We start from the raw sequence: 23123 nt of genomic DNA on the forward strand, positions 1-23123 counted from the left end.
ATATATTTTAATCCTATTAGGATTGCCGTGTGAGTGTGCACACAACAGTCCTAATAAGACTGATTCTATCCATGCAACCTCTGTTGGATACTTGGATGTGATGATCTCTATTTTGATCACTGTGTGGGCCATCTTTACTGATAACCCATTTACAATGAATTGAATTTATAGATGCATATAACTATTTTCTTTGGCTATCATGGGCTATTATTTCATTATTTCCTTCTCGTGAAAAAGAAAAGACCATTTAAAATAAAACAATAAAGTCTATTTTGCTCATCAGCAGTGTGAGTTCAGCATCATAACCACATGGAATCTTTAAATGTGTGTAATTAATACATATCAAACATCAATTGTCAAGAGCAATCACTTTCATAACAACTAATATTAAGATAGAACAATGTGTTGGACAGACACGCAAGCAATGGAATGAAAAATATCTCATCTAATACCTTGCTGACTAAACATATACAAACTTGAAATAAATTTTTAATGCATGATAAAGAAAGTGGTTTTTTAATTTTTATTTGTAGGAAATTAATTAACGTTGTAAATTGCCGTGATTCTAAAATGATAGATAAAAATAAATAACAAGAAGTAAAAGAAATCATCTTCTAATTAAGCGTTGACAATGGTTAGAGGAATGAGAGTAGGTTTGTCTTAGGCCTATATTAGTAACTCAAAAGTTCTTCGACGTACCTCTGCCCTCTTTTCCATATGGTGCCCGCGACTGGCACGTGGCAGTGACTCCGAGGCCGGGGAATTGGTTTGATTTGTTGGTATAATGATACACAATATAAACTCACACCACCAGCGAGGCAGCGGGGCAGCGCATGGGAGTTACCTTCGAGACCGTACTTGTCTCGCGAGAGCTCCAAGGTGTTTAGTAGGAGAAACAGTAAGCAAGTTTCTTGGAGACCTCTGCATTTATGATTAATATTAACTTGATGATATGTAAATTCTGCCTGTATACTCGCTAATCATCCTATCTCATCTAAATTCTGTGAAAATAAGCTCCAAATTATGGTAAAAGATTTCTTGCTTTCTCTTGTCAATTATCTCTGTAATTAAGAGAAGGTTACGGACTACTCGCCATGCTGATTGATGCTCAATTCACCGGGGGATGTGGAAGTTGGTGATCGACTAAGTACGAGCGGAGCCAAATTGATACCATCGGTCCCACCGTATTCGGCATCGATACTTTAATCGGCAATCATCAACGGACAATGTGTAGTAAAATGCTATTTTTGGACTACTATTATCGTGTAAAGAAAAGAAGCAATTATCTATCTTACTTTTTTGAAAACTCCAACCAAACATGAAGTATTTCTCTACATTTTAATCAACTACACCTTTTCTGCTCTTCTTCCTGCGAACCCAATTGAGTCCCTAAAGATTTTGGATGATCCGATGGCGAGCTTTAAACCCTTCCGGTGGCCCCTCATGGATGGTGATGGGCAGCAGCGGGAATGGGACCTTGTGAAGCTTTCTCCAAATGGGAGCGCTGTCCTTGCTGCGGTTGGGCCATTGGTTTCGGGCGCATCGCTTCGCTGGCTTGCCTTGTTTTTTTTGGCACTATTATTGGCGAGGCACTGCAAGCATCAGCGGACAGCATTCAAATCCTTTCCATTCGAATTGCGGGGTGAATGCGTGAGGACTCGTTAAATTCCTTGGAAATTTCCCGCTTCCAACAAGTCTACAGGAAAAACGGACTGCTGGCCCCAAGTTTTCTAACCTGGCGATGTGGACAACATTCTCCTATTGTACCTATTGGACCTAGGTTTCTACCTTTTCTACTTGGGGTGAGAAAGGCTGCTAATTCTACGGCTACAAAGAGGTAGTTTATGTTAATTAGTAACTGCGCCTTGTCCTTTATATCAAAAGGACCATTACAAATAAAACAAAGTAAATGTCTTGGATAAAAAAAATTTGGGGCTCTCATTCTACTCTTGTAGCGTTCAAGATTGTGCTCGTCACCCTTGATTTTCTCAAGGTGAACTTCGACGGCAGCGTCGGTGAGGGAAAATACAGTGGTGGTGCCGGTTTTGTTATCAGCAATCAGGAGGTTAGATTGGTGGCGGCCAAGAGTCGGCATATCTTCGATCAGACCATTATCAGTGCTGAGCTCAGAGCCGTATGGGAGAGAGTTTCTTATGCAAGGCGAGTGTTGGGCGCGAACTATATTATTCTTGAGAGGGACTCAATCACGATAATCGAATGGATTCAAGGTTCGGAGCGTGCTGCCGGTTGGATACGGTTGGTCCACAACATCCACAGTCTTTTGAATGAGTATGCCTTCCATCGGGCTACTCATATTTATAAAGAGGCAAACAGTATTGCGTATTGGGTAGCATCTTATACGGTTGATTATTTCAGAGATTTTATTTGGATGAACTACATCTCTGTCTCATCTCCTTTACATTTCTTCATCCTTTCTAATTTTATGAGTTGTATCCATACTTGTTGTGTATGAAGCGCCGGTGTACCAAAAAAAAAAAGAAAGAAAGAAAGAAGATAAGATCTTCTATAACTTGCAGAAAGTTTGGTTAACTCGAGGGCTTCACTGCCACATGTGCTCCTTTACGTGTCCATTGGCTAATGTGGATTTTGGACGCTGCCCATTGCCCTCTAGCTTGTATGTATAAGGAATTCAAATACCAAGAGTGGGTTGAGAAAATATCAGATCCTGTCACTGAAGCATGCAGCAAGATTTTTGTACGAGAGATGATTCAAAGTATCAACCATTACAATGTTATAGAGGTTGTTGTAATGATGCCCAAACCTAATCGTAACATGACACAAATAAGTTATGGCTATTAATATAACGATATTATCTGACAATTATCTAGCTATATTGACTTGTATAATGAGAACAACAACCAATATTTGACCTCTTCATCATTCTCGCAATTAAAACAATATTTTTTCTGATTAAAATCTCTATCAGCCCAAATTAAAAACACCTTTGATCTTGTGAACATTAGCATAGCCGAGTGATGACATTAGTCTACCGTAACTGTTTGTTATTTCTCACTAGAACAACTAATAATTGTCATTAGAATAGTTACGGTGAAATGTGGAAGACAGTACCAATTTCTAGTTGAAGTTCATTTGGAGCTTTGTTCGATTATAGTTGAACCATATGAGGTGCACCGGAAATGCCTCATATAAAGTACTAAAAATAACACCACATAGCGGGAAGACGTGTGCCTTTGCTTGGTTTGCAAACAAGGCATGGTTTTACCAAATGAATCTCATCATTATCTTGAAGTCCACTCCCCTTTTGTCTTTGGAATTGTTAGTGGGGAGAAGGTGCATTTGAAAGCAATACATTCATTTATTTAGTGGCCATGTCTTCCCCTTGTTTTGTTTCTTTCATGCTAACGGATCTTTTTTTCATAAGCTCTATAGTTGCTATATATTTTGTGAGCCTCATAAGCACTCTCTCCCTCCCTGTACAATGTCATGATCAACCAGGAACCAGTTGGCATATTCTTTCACTTCTTTTTTGTGCTTCTACCTAGGCCTCATGATGAATTGACAACAAAAATTCACATGATAGCTTAATCAAATGATCACATCTTATGCAGTATTTAAAATTGTGGTCAAGAATATAAACACCTATTGCAATGCTCTAATAAGCATGCACACAGAGCCAAATGTGGAGCAGGATATAGAGAATTGAGTGGTTTGGGCAATTGCTTCAGGTTAAGGCAGAGAGTTGGAGCTTTTTCCTACTCCATGATGTTGTTGACCTCATGTAGTTTTAGATCATGATGATAAAGTAGTTGTGGCTCAAATTTTGTAATGTCTAGAACTAACCATGCCATACCCACTTTTAATTGCTTACTTGTGCCCAAAGACTTATGATATCATCCACAATTCCCACCAAATGTGCAACAAAATCGATCAGGCTTGGCTTCATTCGGAAATTTTGATGCACTTCGATGCTAATAGTCGGTCTTCTTAGGAAAATAAGGTGCATTAGTTGGTCTCTGACTTACCTAGAATTTGAAGGTCTGGACAAGGGGTTGGTATGAACTTTGATATTACTTTCAAACACTGATTAGCCAAACTGCTACATGTAAATTTTCAATGCTTCTTACTTTTCTGTGCAAATTTACATATGCTTATTAGGTGTTCTAAGAAGGACCACATTCCCCCGTACCCTCCACCTCCTCCCTCCTAAACGCCAAAAACACCCATCCCCACCCCTAAAAAAAAAAAAGAAAGAAAAAGGAATGAACGAGGTTGGCTATTCACCATCTATTTGATATCTTAATGAATATGGTATACTTGTGGCTTAAAAAAAAGAAAATTTTTCGGTATTCTGTTTTTTTGTATGTCAAATGAGTGCAGTATCAACCTTGCATTTTCCACCTCAAACAACCATACCACATCATCTGCCACCTAGGCATCTCCAACAAGCCTTGATCTCAATTAAGAGGAGGATGGACCATTCTGCAATAATGTGAAAAATATGATGTTGATATTGTAGCAATTCGACATAAGATATTTGTAGTTCAATATAAAATACAACAGAGTATTTTTTAGCATAGAATTATGTTAAATTTTTATAATATAGATTACTTAGGTCAACTATTCTTAGTTTTGTCTTTTTGACAATTTTTTCCGCATGTTGGCTCCACATTGGACAAATCAAGAGTTTGAATCTTAGTGATGGCATCCCCGTAGTTCGCAAATACACGCACAATCCAGCTCAGTCTGATCCTCTTCTAACGAGCACAATCACTGGGATGCTTGACCTGACCAACTTCTTCAGATATCCAGAAAAAAAAAGAAGTAGAAAGTTGAATGATGGAAGAATTTTCTATCTGTAGAAGAAACTCTCGAAAGAGAGAATACTGGTGAGAAAAAGAGAGATTATATTATTTTTGAATTAATCTCAGAGGAGTTTATTTATAGAGTCTATCTGAAAGACTGAAGAGATACGATGGTTTCTAAGAGACGTAATGTTTCGAAAATATCGTATCTTTTTGGAAACTAACGTTGTATTTCGAACAGTCACAACTCTTCTGAAAAAAGTGTCTTACAAAAAAAATTTTAAAGTACTTAAAATAATTAACAGAGTAATATATAGCATCTTCCGTATCTGCCTCTTTGATAACTGTTGTGCGCTAGGCTTGGATCCATGCTTTCATTATTTGTAGACAAGCATAGGGTTGTTGGCCTGTGGGTGTCGCTCCCACCAGATGCAGTGACAAAGTTGGAATTGGATAGCGTCATCCATACCGTCTTAAGCACCAGAATCCCTGGGACCCAGTCTGAGACTCATTCGTCACTTGCCACAGATTCATTGAACAACACCAATGCGAGTCCTCTAAGAGTTATCGTAACTGATGTAGCTCCAACTTTGTAGGCAGTAAGTAACGCAAACTTTGGAAGCTCCGAGGTCTTGAATTACCCTGAGTTTTAACTATTATTGCTGATTCGCTCGTAGAAAATGGAGGCATATTGGAAGCCGTTCTTGTTGCTATTTTGTGAATTGGAAAAAAAAAAAAAAACCTATCACTACTTTATAGTATTTGTGAAGAAGAACAATAAAACAAAAACAAAAGAATTAGGATTAAGTAGGAAGAGTCCATTTACAATATGTTGTGTGGTCGTGGTCCGTCAACGGATTAGTTGTGTCAACCATTGCCCATCGATCAAACTAATCCAACCTAAAAGTACAGAAATAGGTGATGAAGTGGAAATTGCATCTCTAAAGTAATCCTTTAACAAAGATAAATTTCTACGTTTAAGCAACGAATCAGAGTGGCGCAGCGGAAGCGTGGTGGGCCCATAACCCACAGGTCCCAGGATCGAAACCTGGCTCTGATACGAGTAAAGGCTTCCCCAACGCTAACTTTTTTCCTTGAAATTGACTGCCTTTTTATTAATTTTATACTTTTTTCTTGGGTAAAAATTATTATTGAACAATAAAATAAAGCAGGATTGCTGGCTTCATTAGTCTTTGACACCACAATAAAGAGATTGATTTTCAAAAACATGAACTTTTATCAAATATTATCTTAAGACCTATGATTTTTTAATAGTAAACCTATTTTCTTTTCTTTAATAAAAAATAATGGGAAATAAACAAAATACTTGATGAATTTATTTTTTATGAAACTGATTGGTTTCTTATTACTTTTTATACTTTTTTGGTGAAAAGTATTGTTGAACAATAAAATAAAGTGAGTTTGTTGGTCTCATACACCTTTTATTTTCTACTTTAAAATAATAGTATTCTTTGATAAGAAAATAAAGAGATTTACTGATTAAAAATACATGAAGTTTTATCAAATATCATTTTATGGCCTATGATTACTTAATAGTAAATCTATTTTCTTTAAAATACTTGATGAAACATTATTTTACATCTTTAGCATACAACAGGGGTTTCTGGGAAACTTGATTTCCCATTATTTACTCTTTTTCTTTTTAAACAAACCATTGATGAAAAAGAAAAACAAAAAGAGAGAGATTTTGACTAAGAAAGATGCAAAACCCTTTAATTAGATATCAATTTACCACTTATAATTTCTCAATAAAAATTCTTTTTTTTCTTTTTTTTAAGTATTTTTTTCCAAGGAGGAGAAGAAAATAAAGAAAATATTTGATAAAAAAAATTCACTCCTAAGATACAAGGGCCTTTAGTAAACTTGATTTTCTAATATTTATTGAAAAATTAAGCATTTTTAGAAAATACAGAGAGATCATGTGAAAAGAGATAATGGAATTTTTTGTTAACACATTCTCTCTCATATTTAAAGGTCCTTTGGCATCAACGAACCTTTCATTCTTAATAAAAAAAATTATCGAGGATATAAGAAGATAATAAGTTTTTTCTTTGTAACTAACTTCTTAGCAAATGAATGGTTAAAGAGCATCATGAAAAATAAAATATCTTGCATTTTTTTGATTTTTAAATTTATTTGAAGTTGTTATTATGTTCTGCATTTTTGAAGTTTAGTGCAAAAGTTTTAGTAGATGGATAGGTTTATAAGTATGTAAGACAATAGCTTATTAAATATGGAACAATTTGACTATGCCACTTTCTATAAAATAACACAAGAAATATATAGAATTTGCACCACTTCATACCACTTCATTATCATGTAAATATATGATAGTTGAAGTATATGCATTGATGACTCATAACACCTCTATTTTAGAGAAATTAAATAAATGTTTAATTTTACTTTTTACTAGTCATTTATTTTTACATAGATTTACAATTTACTTTTACAGATATGCAATTTATTAGCATATTAAATTCTATTTATAGCGTGCATTGTAGCGCTGCTATTAAAAAAAAAATAAGTTGATGCTATGCATAAGGCTTGTACTACTTGTAAGAGCTGAAGAGAGTTAGATGTACGTAACAAATGAATTTATGCAGTTGGGTTAAGTCTCACCCTTGTACTTTTAGTGGCCTATTATGGCAATTTGGACAATAAATCTTCTAAAAGTTTGTCCCACAAATGAGTTTAGACATGAAGGAAACACCGTCAAACAAAAAAAAGGAAATAATAGGTCAGCACTTGATAGTTTCAACGCACCGCGGACCCAAAGAGAACAGTTTGGAAACAGCTTTAATCAGACACTGCGAGACGGCCCACCAGCCATGAAGCCTGGACGCAAGTATATTAAGGTCAGCTTTATTAGTTTTCCTTGTCAATCATCAGACATCTTTGATGTACAATCAGAGCATCTAACTTTACTGAAAGAGGGAAAAAAGACACTGACTATTAGACCAAGATGGTCAGCAAATCTCTAGTCTAAATCAGAACGGACTAAGAACTTTCCATTTATCTACAGCTGAGTATTTGGGAGTGACAAAAGCTGGCTCGATTAGATCCATCAGAAAAACAGTCCACACAGAAATAATACAAACCATCAGGATCAGTGTTCTTTTTTTCTCTTTTGGTAATACATGAACAGTTCCATTTTGCTCTTCAAAAAATATACGATGCAGTAAGTTGAACCAAAGTCATATAACATTTTAACTGGCCATGAACACATTGGGAAAAGCTGTACCACAGTAGGAGCCTGTAGAACCCACTTTGCAACCAGCTGACCCTAATAATTCACCATGTTCAACGGATTGACGGCATTTGGGGTTTTCTCTCTGTCCTCTTGGTAGAGATGACATTCACTGCTGTATTCAGAAGTGATTTCAGCACTACCTTCAAAAAGATGACGCTCTTTTGCAGAAGTCACCCTCTTCAGCAGTGTAAACATGGGAACACTATTGAGCTAGGAGATCCTTAGAGTAGAGATCCTTGAGTAGAAGCATACGTGGCAAAAACATATCATCTTGTTGCTCTCTGGTAGCAATGCTTTCCATTAAAACTCCATCCAAAATAGTGCTTCCAAAGCTTCTACTAACATGGGAGGAAAAAGCTAGAAAAAGAGTAGAAAGGGGGAAAACGCTCCCATTAACAGATAAAGAAACCGAAAGGATGGCTAATCAGTCCGCACATTGCCCCACCATTCTGTTGTATCTTGGTAAAAATCTTCAAAGTAAATGCACAGTGAATATAAAAAAAGGGCTCTAAGATTGCAAAGAAGACTGAGAGTGAAGACTGATGATGATAAAAGGCACCACCAGGTGTGAGACGTTCTCAGCAATCGTGGCAGCAAAATGAATCTTTCAACTTGTATCTGAAGGGAACTCGCCTTTTATGGCTATAGCATGGAAGAACACAGGCATTATTGCTTGACCAGGACTACGGCATCATTCCTGAGGACTGTAGCATCTGAATATTGAAAGTGTAGGAAGCATAATTTAGTTGATGTCATGTTCCAATAATCGATCAAAAAATAACATTTACTAACACAAAATTTCTTGACAATTGGAATCCATTAGAATCCTGAATCCTTTGTCAGGAAAAATTCTATCAGCTGCATCTTACTATCTGTCTGAGCTGCCATGCCCATGAATACATCATGCCCATTGCACAATATACTGATACCAGCATAAGAGGCAAAAATGGAAGCCTGTTGCCGAAAAAATAGGGGTGTAATAACTGACCCCATAACTCGACACCAAACAAGCCCAGAAGATAACATGCCCCAGTCCATCCAATTAATTGATTCTGTTCGCTGGAGCCCCTCGAATCATTCATTTTACTTTGGTGAGGAGTCCTGCTTAATCTGAACAGGCAGATGCCTAACCACATGAGGATCGAGTGTATGGCTAGCAGCAATACTTTTACTGGATATTCCCGGGGCTCAAACAGTAGAGGGAACAGGGAATAGCAGGACACTGCAGCAAAAGATAAAGTGTAAACATGTGTTAGTCTCCCAAAATATGCTGAAGAACTGGACAAATGTTGATAATGGAATCTTTCTACAGCAGATTAAAGAACCTTCTGAAAGATTAGGGGATTCAGTGCTACAAGGTTCTGACTGCCTCGAACAGACAACGAAGCCCCAACAGATGTCAGGTCAGGACATTGTTAAGACTGGTTTTACCATAAACAATTCTTCCTATTTGCACAATTCTTCTGAGTTTTTAGTCTTTGAAAACTTTCCTAAATTTCTTTTAGATTTCCACATCAGAAATTTTTGCCACTGGCGATCAATCACTGACCTTAAATTTATTTCTATTACCAAATTTATCAAGCCATGTCCTAACCATCCATTTGGGCTTTGCTTTATGAATCCTCATTCTAAATTTGATTTCATGCTTGCAAGTAACAAATGTCAAAAGTGGAAAATCTTAAGACACTGATAATGGCTACAAAGTTTGTAAATAGGAAAGGGTGATACTCAGAGAGACAAGTTTAACTGGATAAAAGATTAGCAGATCAGATATACCATGATATAGATTAAGGGTGCTTGAGTTGGTATCAAAGGAAGAAATGATTTAATTTTTTGACAGTGCCACATAGATACTGAACTGCTGCCAAGTTTCAAAGTATCTCGATTAACACTTCAAAATCTCAAAGTGTCCGGATGGATATAACAATTCAAACCTATAAAATCCAACAAAAGGACATTTTTGTACAGTACAAACATTTTGCATAAGCGCATAAGAATGGTGTCTTAATGAGTAGTCCATCATATCTCTTACTAAAAGAACTCCCAGTTGACACCATATTTAATTAAAGAGAGAAGAAAAATGCATCACACTTCTACGAGTGGATAGGCACTTTTGGAAAAATATTTTTCAACATTTGCAATAACTAAGTTTTAACAAGCCATAATCTAAAGTGCCATTGGATAGAACTCTACAAAACTAAGGGCCAATGCCTCAAGTGGATGCAGGATGATCCTTTAAATTTTCATGGTACCAAGGAATGTTATGCCATATCAATATCATGTAGAAGTGTTCATGTGTCAACATACAGAAATCCAGAAAATATTGGTGTTCAGGAACTAGTGGTTATTTAACTTGAAGAAAAGACAAGGAGTAGAGGACAGAATGTAGAGTAATATTCTTCGAGAAGCTGGACCCATAATGAAAAAGCATATTCGTAGGCAGTGAGCCAAGTGGTTACATATGGAGAGGTGCTCAACAATATGAGAGGAACAAAGGTTAAGAGATAAGAAAGCATTGGCAGCAGTTCTTGAGCTTCTTATAATCTAGTCATAGTAGTAGAAATTTGGCTAAATGAACATATTATTGCATTTAGCAAGTGCATACAAAAAATGTCAGATTATCTTTCTTGCACGCACGCATGCACACAAAGATAGATCAACAATCATATATATTTGTAAGGAGATACCTAGGAGAACATCTAGCACTATAATATAGGCAAGTAGTTAGGAACAAGATCCGCCGTACTGGTACCGGTCGGCCCACAGGTGGCGGCTCGAATCAGTACGAACTGGTCTCGTACCGGTCCATACCGGTTCCGTACCGGTCCGAACCGGTCCCGTACCGGTCCGAACCGGTCCCGTACCGGTTCTCGAACAATAAACTATCGGTACCGGATTCCACGCTGATCCGGTGCTGGCCCCAGACCGGACCGGTACGGACCGGCCCATACCGGCCGGTACGGACTGGTATGGCAGACCATGGTTAGGAATGTCAAATATATATGCTAGTAACGAAGAACTAAAACATAAAATACACCAAAATAACATGGTGGAGTTCAAAAGGAGACAATGCAAGAATCTTTATAGATCAGCGATTGAAAGAGATATGTGAGGACCTGAAAGTTACAACAAATATGATGTTGTATTACCATAGCATATGGCAATTTGTCTTCAAAGAATTGCAAGAGCCGGAGAGGTGCTTGAAGAGTTGAAAAGTAAGCACCAAACACAACAAGAAACTCGGATATAATCTAAGGCTTAAAAGAGGAACCAAGGTAAAGAGGGTTTCCCTTCAAAGAACGGCAAAGAAGACAATGTTGGACTCTGGGGAACAAAAAGGCTGACAAGGCAGAAGCTTCAAGGTGAAGCATTCAAATTATAATATATTAATGATAGCAAAGATTAAAACATGGTGAGAAGGAAAAGCATAAATAAGCCAATGACACAAAGGGAGAATTGGAGCTATAGAGTACATAGAATTAGAGATATAAAGTACATCATGATGAGATTATAAAGTCATGGTAGCAAAAATATACAAAGATAGGAAAGTTTATCTTCAAAAGTCATTGAATGATTCTGTAAGCTCGAATTAGAATCAATATTAGAAGAAAATGTGGATAGCATCCTTCATTTGGGTACTTGAAGTAGAGATGTCTTTGAAAGAATAAACAAGACCGTAGGAGCATATGTAATACTAACCAACCTAAGGATGAACCAAGGTAATCTGATTAACTAGCCTTTTCAATGAAATCTTAAGAATGAACTTAAAAATGACTAGAGAAAAAAGTATACCTTCCTAAGAATAAAGCTGGCATGCATAACTGCACCAGCTGTCATCAAATTGAACTGATGAACTGTAAGCTCATTGAATGATTCTGTAAGCTCGAATTAGAATCAATATTAGAAGAAAATGTGGATAGCATCCTTCATTTGGGTACTTGAAGTAGAGATGTCTTTGAAAGAATAAACAAGACCGTAGGAGCATATGTAATACTAACCAACCTAAGGATGAACCAAGGTAATCTGATTAACTAGCGTTTTCAATGAAATCTTAAGAATGAACTTAAAAATGACTAGAGAAAAAAGTATACCTTCCTAAGAATAAAGCTGGCATGCATAACTGCACCAGCTGTCATCAAATTGAACTGATGAACTGCATCATAATGTTAAAGGAGTGGGTTGTAGAGAAAAGTTTATGAGAATGGTAATAATCATGAGGCAAAAATATGGCTTCCTGATAAGAATGTCTAGTCTAGCAAACATTGTTTCCTGACAAAAAATGATTAGCTCCAACAATGGGAAAAAGAATTCACATGCGATCCTTGTTAACTAAGAGAAAGCCAATGACAGAAACAGCATGAAAAGTAATGAAGCCGACAAGGATGAAATGTGTTCTTAAAAGATCTATCGAAATTATAACATGGTTTTAAGTTCTAACCCAAGATAGCTGGCTCATATAATACCAAGCCAGTATCGGCACCCAACACTAGGTTGGCCCGGCACCTCTCAAGTCTTTTCTACATGTATTCTAATTGTAAGGAGATTTACGTTTTTTTTTTTTGGCATGACATTGATGGCATATGCTGTGCTAGTCACTAGCCAGCATGCCACATACATGTCAAACTTAAATCCTTAGTCATTATAATGGACATGAATGAAGAAACAACAATGAGTGTTAGATTTAGCATCAAGTGAACTCTCAATCATAGCTGCTTTACAACAAAGTTTGATCCTTGCCAAATCTCCTAGTCATGAATGAATTTGCAGTTGACTAAAGGATGATTGTCAGCATAACTGATTAATCATGTTGATGTGCAAAGAAGGTCCCACAATATCCTAGATTAACTTAGTCCATTGGCATCCATTCTAGGACTAGAAAAGTAAGTTCACAAACTAACGACATATAACCCTAATAAATTATAGCCAAAGTATGCCGTACCGGCCCAAACCAGGTGGTACGGGGCGTACCGTACCGGTTTTGTCCGGTACTGAGACAGCAAACCTTGATTATAGCATTCAGTATTTTTAGGCTACAAGAAAGTTATTATTATTAGACAGTGAAGCCAACCAAACGACACAAGGTATCAATTTCTCAGAAAAAAATATGCAATTACAATTTAAGATAACCAGATTAAATGAGCCAGATAGAATTTTACGAGCTTCAAAAAGTACTTTTATCTAGATAATGTAGATATTTATAAATAAAAACATGGTAAGATTATATCAAGTGTTGAGGTAAGCGAACAACAGCAGAGAATATTCAAGAAACATACCTATTGACAGTAAGAAATAATGTCTTGCATCATCGAAGCTCTCTGTTGCAACTATAGCAAGAGGGATTGTAAAATGAAGTGATGCCTTCTCATGAACATGCCAACCAAACATAAAACCACAGGTATAGGCATACGCCACCCATCTAATTATGTGTTTAGGTTCAGGCTTCAAGAATGCCTTAATGAGACAAGGACTCATAGCAAGTATAACCAACAAGAAGGTTATTGCAGGAGTGACCTAACATTTCAGGAAGATATCAGATTATTACATTTCAGAAAAAAAAAAAACACCCACTGGTGAAAGCAACTGAGCAGGATCAAAGCAGGCATACCTGAGGAAGCACAGCAAAGGGTGAGGAATCCCCAACTAGCCCACCAGTAAAAGAAGCTTTGGGTGCCTGAATAACAAATCCCAGCTTTGCAAGCACAAATGCAAGTATCTTGTCAAGAACTATATAAAATACCCAAAAATTGGGAGCCCAGTATGCATGACACATGCCCCTGCCAAAAGGAAATAAACGATGGAGGACCTGTAGCATCTGCAAAAGCAACATAAAACTGAGACTAAGATATGATCTACATGACACCAATGACTCGCAAAATTTGAGAAGCGTTAGTTTATCATATGGAATTGATGCCTATATCAGAAGCGTATAAATATAGAAAAGGATTAGGTCATGTGTGGAAGAACCGGATCACCATTAAAAGCCATTAAAAGCCATTTTAAATATGAAAACAGGAAGCATGGCGGAAAATAGTATGAGAGCATCAATCTTGAAGCCCACAAGTTATTCCAGAATAAACAATATGTACTTTGGTTAAATTCATGTCATCAACCCCTTCATCTAGATTAGCATGTCAAGACCTTCCTTTCTTGTCCAATGGGTAAGGGTTCTGTATCTTTCCCATATGAAAACAGGAAGCATGGCGGAAAATTGTATGAGAACATCAATCTTGAAGCCCACGAGTTATTCCTGAATAAACAATATGTACTTTGGTTAAATTCATGTTATCAATCCCTTCATCTAGATTAGCATGCCAATACCTTCCTTTCTTGTCCAATGGGTAACGGCTCTGTATCTTTCCCATATGAATTTGGTGGCCTGCACAGTATATATGAACTTCACATGTCCTTGACAGGAAAAAATACATTAATCATGGTCTACCGGTGCCACAATAGAAGAAAGCCAGATCATCAAGCAAGCATGCAAGGTATAAGATCTTGGTCTCTTCTAAGTAAATCTAGCCATGACCTGCTGATTTGAAATCATCAAACAACCCATAAAATGAACTTATGAACGAACCAATATTACATCTCCAGCATAGAAACTAAATAGACAGGCACAAGAGATATTTGTGAGAATAACATGATTTATACAGGCGAGAACAGAGAGAGAGGTGGAGGGGCATAGTACGATCAACATGTTTGATCTGTGTTTAGCAATTAGCACAAATAAGCGGATAGATAGCGTGTCCAACATGTTTTAATTCCATGTTCTGTGTCCGTCCCATATGCTCCCTTTTAATTCAAGGTAAACTACTTTGCATCCCTTATCATCATAATCTTAGTGACTATCACAGAAATTGAAATGCCGAAATGCAATAGCTATTATGGTGTCGTTAGTCGTGACATATTCAAATTATTCACAGCTGATACTACCAGGGCCTTATCCTAACCAAGCTATAATTGACTTGTTTCGTCCATCCTTCTTATGCAACTAGTCGCTTAAATCTCCAGGTCAGTCCTTAGTGCCAGTCCTTGTGGGATTGCATCGTCTTCTCCTTATATCACCAAATGAAACATTGTTGTTTTAATGAACTGAGATTTAACCCCTAGAAAGTTTAACTAAACAAGCACAACGTCAACAACGAATTCAAGAATTGATAGCAGAAAGGAAATTAGGGGAAAACGAAGACGGTAGGTTTGCTTACTTGTCCATGGTACAAGAATGGGCCGAACGCCACGGCGAAGACAGCCCCGACGGCCGACCCCATGGCCAGAAACCTCCCCAAGGCCTTCCCGAATCCGCCCCTGCAGTAATGCCGGAGGAGGTACACGAAGTACACCGGCGCGCCCACCGAGAAGAGGTGCTTGAGGCAGATCAGGACCGCGAAAGCTATCCCCCCGGCTAGATCCCGCCCTTCGCCGAGAAAAGAAAGGGAGAGGAGGAGGATCCCGAGGAGGAAGCCGTTGTACTGGAAGTGGATGTGGTCGACGATGAGGAGCGCCGGGGACCAGAGGAGGAGAGCGAAGGCGAGGCGGCGGCGGAAGGGAGGGAGGCGGCGGGCGAGGCGGTGGGCGCCGAGGAGGAGGACGAGGTCTGCGGCGGCGACGGAGAGGCGCTGGAAGAGGAGGGCGGAGGGGGCCGCGTAGTTCCGGCCGGCGACGAGGTCGACGATGGTGGGGTCGAGGAGGGATGCGGGGAAGGAGAGGAGGAGCTCGAAGTAGGCGAAGAGCGGGGGGTAGTCGAGGGTCCAGGGGCTGGAGGCGTCCGAGTACCAGCGGGCGAGGGGAAGGGAGGAGGTGAGCGCGAGCCAGTGGCGGTGCACCTCGAAGTCGGTGCTGTGGTACGTCGGGACCAGGAGGAGTTTGACGCACGTCGCCACGCCCCAGAACCAGGCCGCCTCCTCCATCCTCGCAGCGCCGGTGGGTGCACGACTGGTTTTTTCCTCTTTGAATAATAAAAAGAAAAGGAAAACTTAAAATGGGCTACGTTTGTTGTGGAATGGGAGGCCCGGCCCACATCTATTAAACTTGGGAACGAGGATTGGGATCGGATCCAAAGGATGATCCATTACACAAATTTGGGCAATTAGAAGGCAATGACAATGATAAGAAGAAGGCTTAGCTTGGATTCTGGGATTTAACGATTTTTGGAGATGAGCTTCCCCCATTATAGCTCATTACTCGTATCAGAAAAAAAAAAAGAAAAAGGTTAGGGTTTGCTTGCATGTTATTCCAATATCTATGCATTAGTATCTAGCTTTGCTTTTGCCAAAATCTTCCCTCCCGTTGGTTCATACTTTCCAAAAGTGGAGATTTCCAAGAGTGAAATTGTTTTTTTTTTTTTTTTCCAACAAAAGGTGCATTTGTTTTTCATAAAACTCTTAAAGCAATTTTCTTTCCCAAAAAATATTATTGGGCTCCAGCCTGCTATCGTGGGCTCTAAATATGCTATCAGCCCATCACTTGCTTGACCTACTTCTCGGGTGTCGGAAAACCCCTCGTTCGATTCGATTTCGCCCCCGTTCTTTCTGTTTCCACCCACCGAGCCGAAGCCGAGAGAGGCTCAACGAGCAGTCCAGGATGTACCGTCAAGCCCCGCGTCTCCTGATCCGAGCCCTGGACGGCGGCCGCGGCGGCCGACTGATCGGCCGGGCCTTCTCGACCGACGTCCCGGCGGCGTCTGTGGAGGACTCGGCGTTCGTGGAAGCGTGGAAGAAGGTGGCGCCCAACCTGGAACCCCCGAAGACGCCGCTCTCCTTCATGAGGCCTCGCCCACCCACCCCCTCCTCCATCCCCTCCAAGCTCACCGTTAACTTCGTCCTTCCCTACCAATCCGAGATCTCCAACAAAGAGGTGATCTACCAAATCTCTGCCTCTTGAATTCGTTAAATTTTTCGTGTTTATTTTGTCGCCGATCGTTGTTATGTTTCGAATAAGTAACTGATTTAGGGATATTTATGATCGGGTAAAAGTTTTGGGTGACTTAAACTGCATATTCATCAGTGCTTGTGTCCAAGAATAGACTGAATCGGAACTGAGAACATAACTGATCTAATCCGAACTTTCATTTGATTCTGATTGGAAATTAGAATGTCACTGTGGATTATGTCTCAATGGAAAATTTGCTGCGAGGTTTGGATCGATTCTACTTTCCCACACACTGACGCTCGCAGCTGAAACGGTAAAACAACTGATGAGCACAATTATGATTGTGCGCATGGTTTTCATCTTGATCAAGACACCAGTAGGCCTTGCTGTTGGCACTCATCAATAAAGTTAATAAAAGACATTGCCCCCCTCCCCGAGAAACTAGCATATTTTTTAGATGTTGGTTGATATAATATTGACATGATCAGTTGATGTCCATTCAGAAATCAGATCTGGTTTTTTTTCATAGATTAAAAATCAGAATTTCGACAATTGTTTATTGCATATCTGTGCAACAAAGATTAAGTCTTAATAGGAAAACTAGTTAAGGATTGATAGAAATGAATTGATATTTGATGCTCGGTAGAGAAACAAAATGAAAACAAAATCTAACGTAGAAAGATTGAAGAACTAAAGAAGAAACACAGATAACACAAGAAAGGCTGAGCAGATAAAGAAAGGATAGAAATAGAACTGGACTCACTCTGGGGACCTAGGAATTGCACTGAGTGGCTGATCTCACACCAGAACCAAGCATCGCACAAGTTAGCAACTTTAACAGTCATTCATTTCTGCCGAACTCTTTTTCATTCAATCAAAACATCCAAGTTTTCTACATAAAACTCCAAAGTCAGATTTATAAGAAAAGAAAACCATGATAATCTTTTGCAACCCAAAATTGTCTCCTATAAGCCATGGTTACTGATGATTACTGTAGTATGAAGAGTGTTGTGAAGAGTACTACCATAGCAACTCCACCTCTTAGACTATCTAATAAAGTTTTAATCTTTTAATCTCAGCCTTTGATTCCAAATAAACTACTAAAGCATAAAAATAACCAGAAAGAAAAGGAAGATACAGAATTTTAATTGCTAGAAAATTAAATATAGGGAAATCCTAAGTCTTATTGCCCTTTGATGCACTTGACTTGTCTTGGATCTCCTTAAGTAGCTGCATCTCTTCCTAATTAACAATAAGAGCTCGGCCTTGAGAATAATCTTTTATGCCTCTCCACCATGTGTAAGCTTGGCTTTTTAATTTTGTCTTAGTGAAGCATACTCACATCTAGTCAAGCATATCATAACAATCAAAATAATCTTCTAGATTTGTGATCCAATCTAGAATTTCATGAGGTTCAAGTTCTTCAGTGAAACCTTCATCAAGAACATTATCATAAGGGCATATAATGATCGAGATCCAAGACATGCGAAGATGCTTTGGAGGGCAATAAGACTGATCTCCTTCTGAGTCAGTTTTCTTTATTTTTCTTTTATTTCTGTTTATTCTTATGTTTTAGTAGCAGGGTTCATCGTCTCGGTATCGAACCCTGTACTGGTAACCTCTTGGCACAGTGTCGTTACATTTGGTACAAAGGTCGACTCGGCGTACTGACACTTGATATGCCCCTTGTACCCGATACCAGTTTGGTACTGGTATGGTATGGTACATTCCATCTGCTATGCTCTAATACTGACCAGTACGACGTACCATGTTTAGTAGTTTATTTAGAATCAAATGCTAAGAGTAAAAGATCTCAAACTTCATTATATAGTATAAAGGATGGAGTTATTGTAGCTTTGTACTGTTTATGTCCCTTCATGTTACAGTAACCATACCTTATGGGAGTAGTTTTGGGATTATAAAAGATTGTTAGGGTTTCCCTTTCTTATAAATTAGCTTTTGGTGTTTTATGTAACCCGCTTGGATGATTGAATGAAAAAGAATTCTGCACAAAATAATAGCTGCTGAAGTTGCTACCCTGCATGATGCTTGGATGTGGTGCGAGACCATCCCTAGGCGTGAGTCCCTAGAGTGAGTCCAGATCCTTTTTTTCGATCCTTTCTTTATCTGCTGAATCTTTCTTGTGTTTCTGTGCTTCTTCTTTTGTTCTTAATTTTTTTGTGTTTTGTGTGCTTCTTCTTTTGTTCTTGACTTTTTTTTCGATGTTAGATTCTGTTTTCCTTTTGTTTCTCTACCTAGCATCAAATCTCAATTCATTTCTATCATTCCTTGTTTAGTTTTCCTGTGAAACCTTAATATCCATCGCATAAATATGCTATAAAACAATTGTCAAAATTCTGATTTTGTAATCTATGACAAAAGAAATCAGATCTGATTTCTGAATTGACTGTATCCCATTAAATTTATTCCTAAGAACCTTCAAACCCTCTCGTTCCCTATTTGACCCTAGTTTCAGTGTCTCTAGATTCATCTCAGCGTCTGCTATCAACTTGCACTGAAAATCTAACTTTCGTTGTTCAGTGTAGATTAAAACTCGGATCAGAATACAACTTTCCAGCACCTTCCAAGGTTTCAGCCCTATCTGAAATTCTCATTGATTTCCCTTGGCTGTCCTACACAATTTCTGAGCCACTTGCAATCTAGTCATAATCATGTCTACAATCCACTAATTCCTTCATTGATTACCTTTCATGACTACGGCCTCTTTTCTCAAAGTCCATAATTATGAGGATCCGTATGAGTGTGTGTTTAGTCCCACATAGGTTACTCACTGAGGGATCTAGGATACTTATATAGGATTAAGGGACCCAAAAAAAACCTTCCAGCTAGCCTTTTTGGGTGAGGTCCGAGGTTGTTACAAATAGTATCAGAGAAGACCCAGTTCATAACCTATGTGGACTATGGAATATTGTAGCATGAATCCATTCGGGCTGGCCACGGATCGATCGTGATGTTTGTGATTAGATTTGAATGAATTTGAACTTTTGGCCTAACGAAGACGTTAGAGCTTAAACGGAGGGAGTATGTGAGGACCCGTGCGAGCGTGTACTTAGTCCCACATCGGTTATTCGTTGGGTAGATCTTGGATACTTATACAAAATTAAAGAATCCAAATAATACCTTTCAGCTAGCCTTTTTGGGTGAGATCCTGGGTTATTACAAATGGTATCAGAGCAAACTCGGCCCATAGCCTATGTGGACTAGGGATACTGTAGGGCGGGTTCATGGAGGCTGACTATGGGCCGATCATAGAGGCTGAATGGATTTGAACCCTTAGCATGATAAAGACGTCAGGGCTTGAATAGGGGGAGTATGTGAAAATCATGTGGGCGTGTGTTTAGTCCCACATCGGTTATATGCCGAGAAGATCTTGGGTACTTATACAGAACTAGGGAACCTAAAAAAATACCTTCCGACTAGCCTTTTTGGGTGAGCTCTTGGGTTGTGACAATAATACAAGTCACTAATTTGTATGAAGGTGAAAAAACTAATGAGCAAACTTGTGGAGTGTTAAGCTTCAAATTCACTGTCAGAATGCACCTAGGGTTGGCCCCATGCTTGCACCTGTTGAACATTAAAGTACTAGTGCAACTGGTGCCAATACATAACCAAGACTTACATCGAAAATAAAAAAAGGGACAATATGTAACAAAGACAAAATCCATTGATTTACATCATTTCCAGATGATGTAATGTTGGTTTATCGAATTAAAGAATAAGTTGACCCTAAGTAGGAGCAATAGTGGAGAACTTGAGACAGCAAAGGAGTAAAATTAATTGAACCCTGAGAATATTTTTATGGGCTATCTCTAAGAATATGATGGCATGCAATTGTAACAGTAAGGTAACTATGAAAAGTGGCACAAACCGTAAATGAATGGGAAGATATCTACATTACTCTCACTAACTTTAAGTTATTATGCAAAAGAAAGAGGAGATATACTATTATTTTCACTAATGTTAAAATAGGTTGGATAATTTGGAAAGTTTCGATATATGATAAGAAACTGCAAGAGGAACTAAAAAGGCAGCAGTTAAACCAGCACCAGGCTTAGATAAAGGATGAATATAGATGTTAAGATCCACATGTGGTACAGCCTTGAGGGATGAGATGAAGATTACAAACTCTAGGAGCTTAAAGGTTTTCTAAGGACTTGAATGTTGCTTTAGTTAAAAATAAGATTTAAGAATGTAGATTGAGATAATTTGGTCAAACACAATTCATCAAAGGAAACTCTTGTGACAGAGGAACAGGTAGATGGACAAGGAGCAATCACGGCTTAAGATTACCTAGACGGGTGTGAGACCAAATCCCAAGTAGCCAGGGCTTTTGTGTATAGCAGCTGCACTTGTGCTGCATTTGTCCTCAAGAAAGTCGAACATTGCATTCAGAGCTGCTGCAAAATATAAAGTAGATGAGTAATGCCACAGATTTGTTTTTTTTTTTTTTTTTTCTTGCTTGATTGCTTTCACATTTTGACGATGTCTTTGTAATTTGTTCGGCTTAATTTTATAACATATTTATTCATTTGTTTTATAATTTTGTTTATTTTGATTAACCTTATTGGTAATTACCATATGCTTTGTGTAGTATGTATGAATGAAGGGATGACCCTATTTACCAATAAACCATATATAGTTCTGTTTTTTAAGAGCAGCTGCATGCTGTTATATCACTCAACTATTTTCAGTCTTCTCTGGTTTTTCTGTGTCTAGAGATGGAATAATACTGAAAAGACACCTATTTGACCATTTCTTCTATTCTCTCAGGTTGACATGGTCATTGTACCCGCAACAACAGGGCAAATGGGTGTTTTGCCTGGTCATGTTGCCACCATTGCAGAGCTCAAACCAGGGGTGCTTTCTGTGCATGATGGGAATGAAGTGACCAAGTATGTTGTCAGCAGTGGATTTGCATTCATCCATGCAAACTCCATTGCAGATATAGTAGCTGTTGAGGCTGTTCCTGTTGATCGTATTGATCCAAGCCTGGTCCAAAAGGGACTTGCTGACTTTACGCAGAAGCTTAGCTCAGCTACAACAGACTTGGAAAAGGCCGAAGCACAGATTGGGGTCGATGTTCATAGTGCACTCAATGCTGCACTCTCAGGTTGAGGGATGGATGATGTAGCCATCAGGAGGAATCCCCTTGCTCAAGAGTCAAGAGGTTGGAGAGAGGGGGGCGAGTATAATTTAATAAATCTTTGTTTCAATTGAAGGTATACTTCAATATTGCTGGCACCTTATTGTCTTCCTTGGACCTTGATGAATTTTGTAATGACAGATTCCCTTCTCGTTGAGTTGTGAAATTGTCATGCAATGCCATGGCTTGGTGGAGACTTCAGTAAACTTGAGAATAGCTGAATTAGCGGGAAGTCTGATTGCTTTTTCTCTACGACATCCTGATATCCCACTAATGTGCTTAAAACTCTCTCGAAGTTGATTTGGTCAAGAAAAAACTGAAATTGAATGTCAATTTTGGATGGACATTTTGTTTATCTGAAATTTAATCAAAATGTAGCACCATATCTATGAAACACCACATCTTGAACATCTTGATGAGAAATCCCCTCCCCCCACAACATAAATACCAGATGAAAATCCGAGCTACCCCTATTTGTTGGTGGAGCAAGTCAAAGGTTTAAAACAATAATCTGGATGTGGTGGATTGGATAATGAAAAAACCCTTTGAATCAGAGCAACCCAGGCATTCTTGGTGGGACAAAATGCTTATCCTTCCTGTATTTTGTGAGACTACAAATTTTTAAAAAGAAATAGAAGGCATGGATCCATCTATCATTTTAGTTTATTTCTTGTTATCAAAAAAGAATAAAATAATAAGTAGAGAAGTTCATAAACGTGGATTTCTAGCTCTAGACCTCTAGTTGGGGGTTTAGAGCAGCCCTGCTTCACTTTTGGCGTCTAAGTGGTCCCGTCTCCTTGTTGCAAAAAGGGGTTGTCCATGAATCCGAATCATACAATAGAGCCTAGGTACATGGCACAATTGTAGGATGCTCATCTTGACGACATGAGGTGCAAAAATACTAATATACATATAAATAATAACTAATACATGATTCTAAGCACACTTAACAGTGAATTATCAATTTATTAATGCAAGTAAAAATAAAAGAAGAATTAGAATTTAGTTTTATACATAATTAAAATAATTCCTAGTA

General features: G+C 38.4%; 2 protein-coding genes and 1 non-coding gene across 3 annotated transcripts; 2 read left to right on the forward strand and 1 right to left on the reverse strand.

Moving 5' to 3' along the window:
* The first annotated feature begins 5772 nt into the window (after positions 1-5772).
* On the forward strand, positions 5773-5844 carry TRNAM-CAU. Its single transcript has one exon. It is a non-coding gene; the product is annotated as a tRNA-Met (tRNA).
* A 1807-nt stretch (positions 5845-7651) lies between these two features.
* Positions 7652-15991, reverse strand: LOC103710756 (probable dolichyl pyrophosphate Glc1Man9GlcNAc2 alpha-1,3-glucosyltransferase). Its single transcript, XM_008796635.4, has 4 exons — positions 15261-15991; positions 13661-13867; positions 13329-13566; positions 7652-9277 (listed from the first exon to the last, which is right to left on the reverse strand). The coding sequence occupies exons 1-4, from the start codon at positions 15960-15962 to the stop codon at positions 8910-8912; spliced, it is 1515 nt and encodes a 504-aa protein (XP_008794857.2). The 5' UTR covers positions 15963-15991; the 3' UTR covers positions 7652-8909.
* A 532-nt stretch (positions 15992-16523) lies between these two features.
* LOC103710757 (ATP synthase subunit delta', mitochondrial-like) lies at positions 16524-22342 on the forward strand. Its single transcript, XM_008796636.4, has 2 exons — positions 16524-16908; positions 21715-22342. The coding sequence occupies exons 1-2, from the start codon at positions 16636-16638 to the stop codon at positions 22057-22059; spliced, it is 618 nt and encodes a 205-aa protein (XP_008794858.2). The 5' UTR covers positions 16524-16635; the 3' UTR covers positions 22060-22342.
* The last annotated feature ends 781 nt before the right edge of the window (positions 22343-23123 follow it).

The sequence above is a fragment of the Phoenix dactylifera genome, chromosome 2 (assembly GCF_009389715.1).
Source record: "Phoenix dactylifera cultivar Barhee BC4 chromosome 2, palm_55x_up_171113_PBpolish2nd_filt_p, whole genome shotgun sequence".
In the NCBI taxonomy this organism is placed as follows: Eukaryota; Viridiplantae; Streptophyta; class Magnoliopsida; order Arecales; family Arecaceae; genus Phoenix; species Phoenix dactylifera.

Bases quoted from the DNA above. Each gene is read 5' to 3' on its own strand.
- LOC103710756 (XM_008796635.4), bottom strand. From the start codon at position 15,962: ATGGAGGAGGCGGCCTGGTTCTGGGGCGTGGCGACGTGCGTCAAACTC. The intron at 13,868-15,260 runs GTAAGCAAACCT...TTGCTTTTGCAG, and splicing joins CATTCTTGTACCATGGACAA to ATGCTACAGGTCCTCCATCG. The intron at 9,278-13,328 runs GTATGTTTCTTG...CTTTTGCTGCAG, and splicing joins TTATTTCTTACTGTCAATAG to TGTCCTGCTATTCCCTGTTC.
- LOC103710757 (XM_008796636.4), top strand. From the start codon at position 16,636: ATGTACCGTCAAGCCCCGCGTCTCCTGATCCGAGCCCTGGACGGCGGC. The intron at 16,909-21,714 runs GTGATCTACCAA...CTATTCTCTCAG, and splicing joins CCGAGATCTCCAACAAAGAG to GTTGACATGGTCATTGTACC.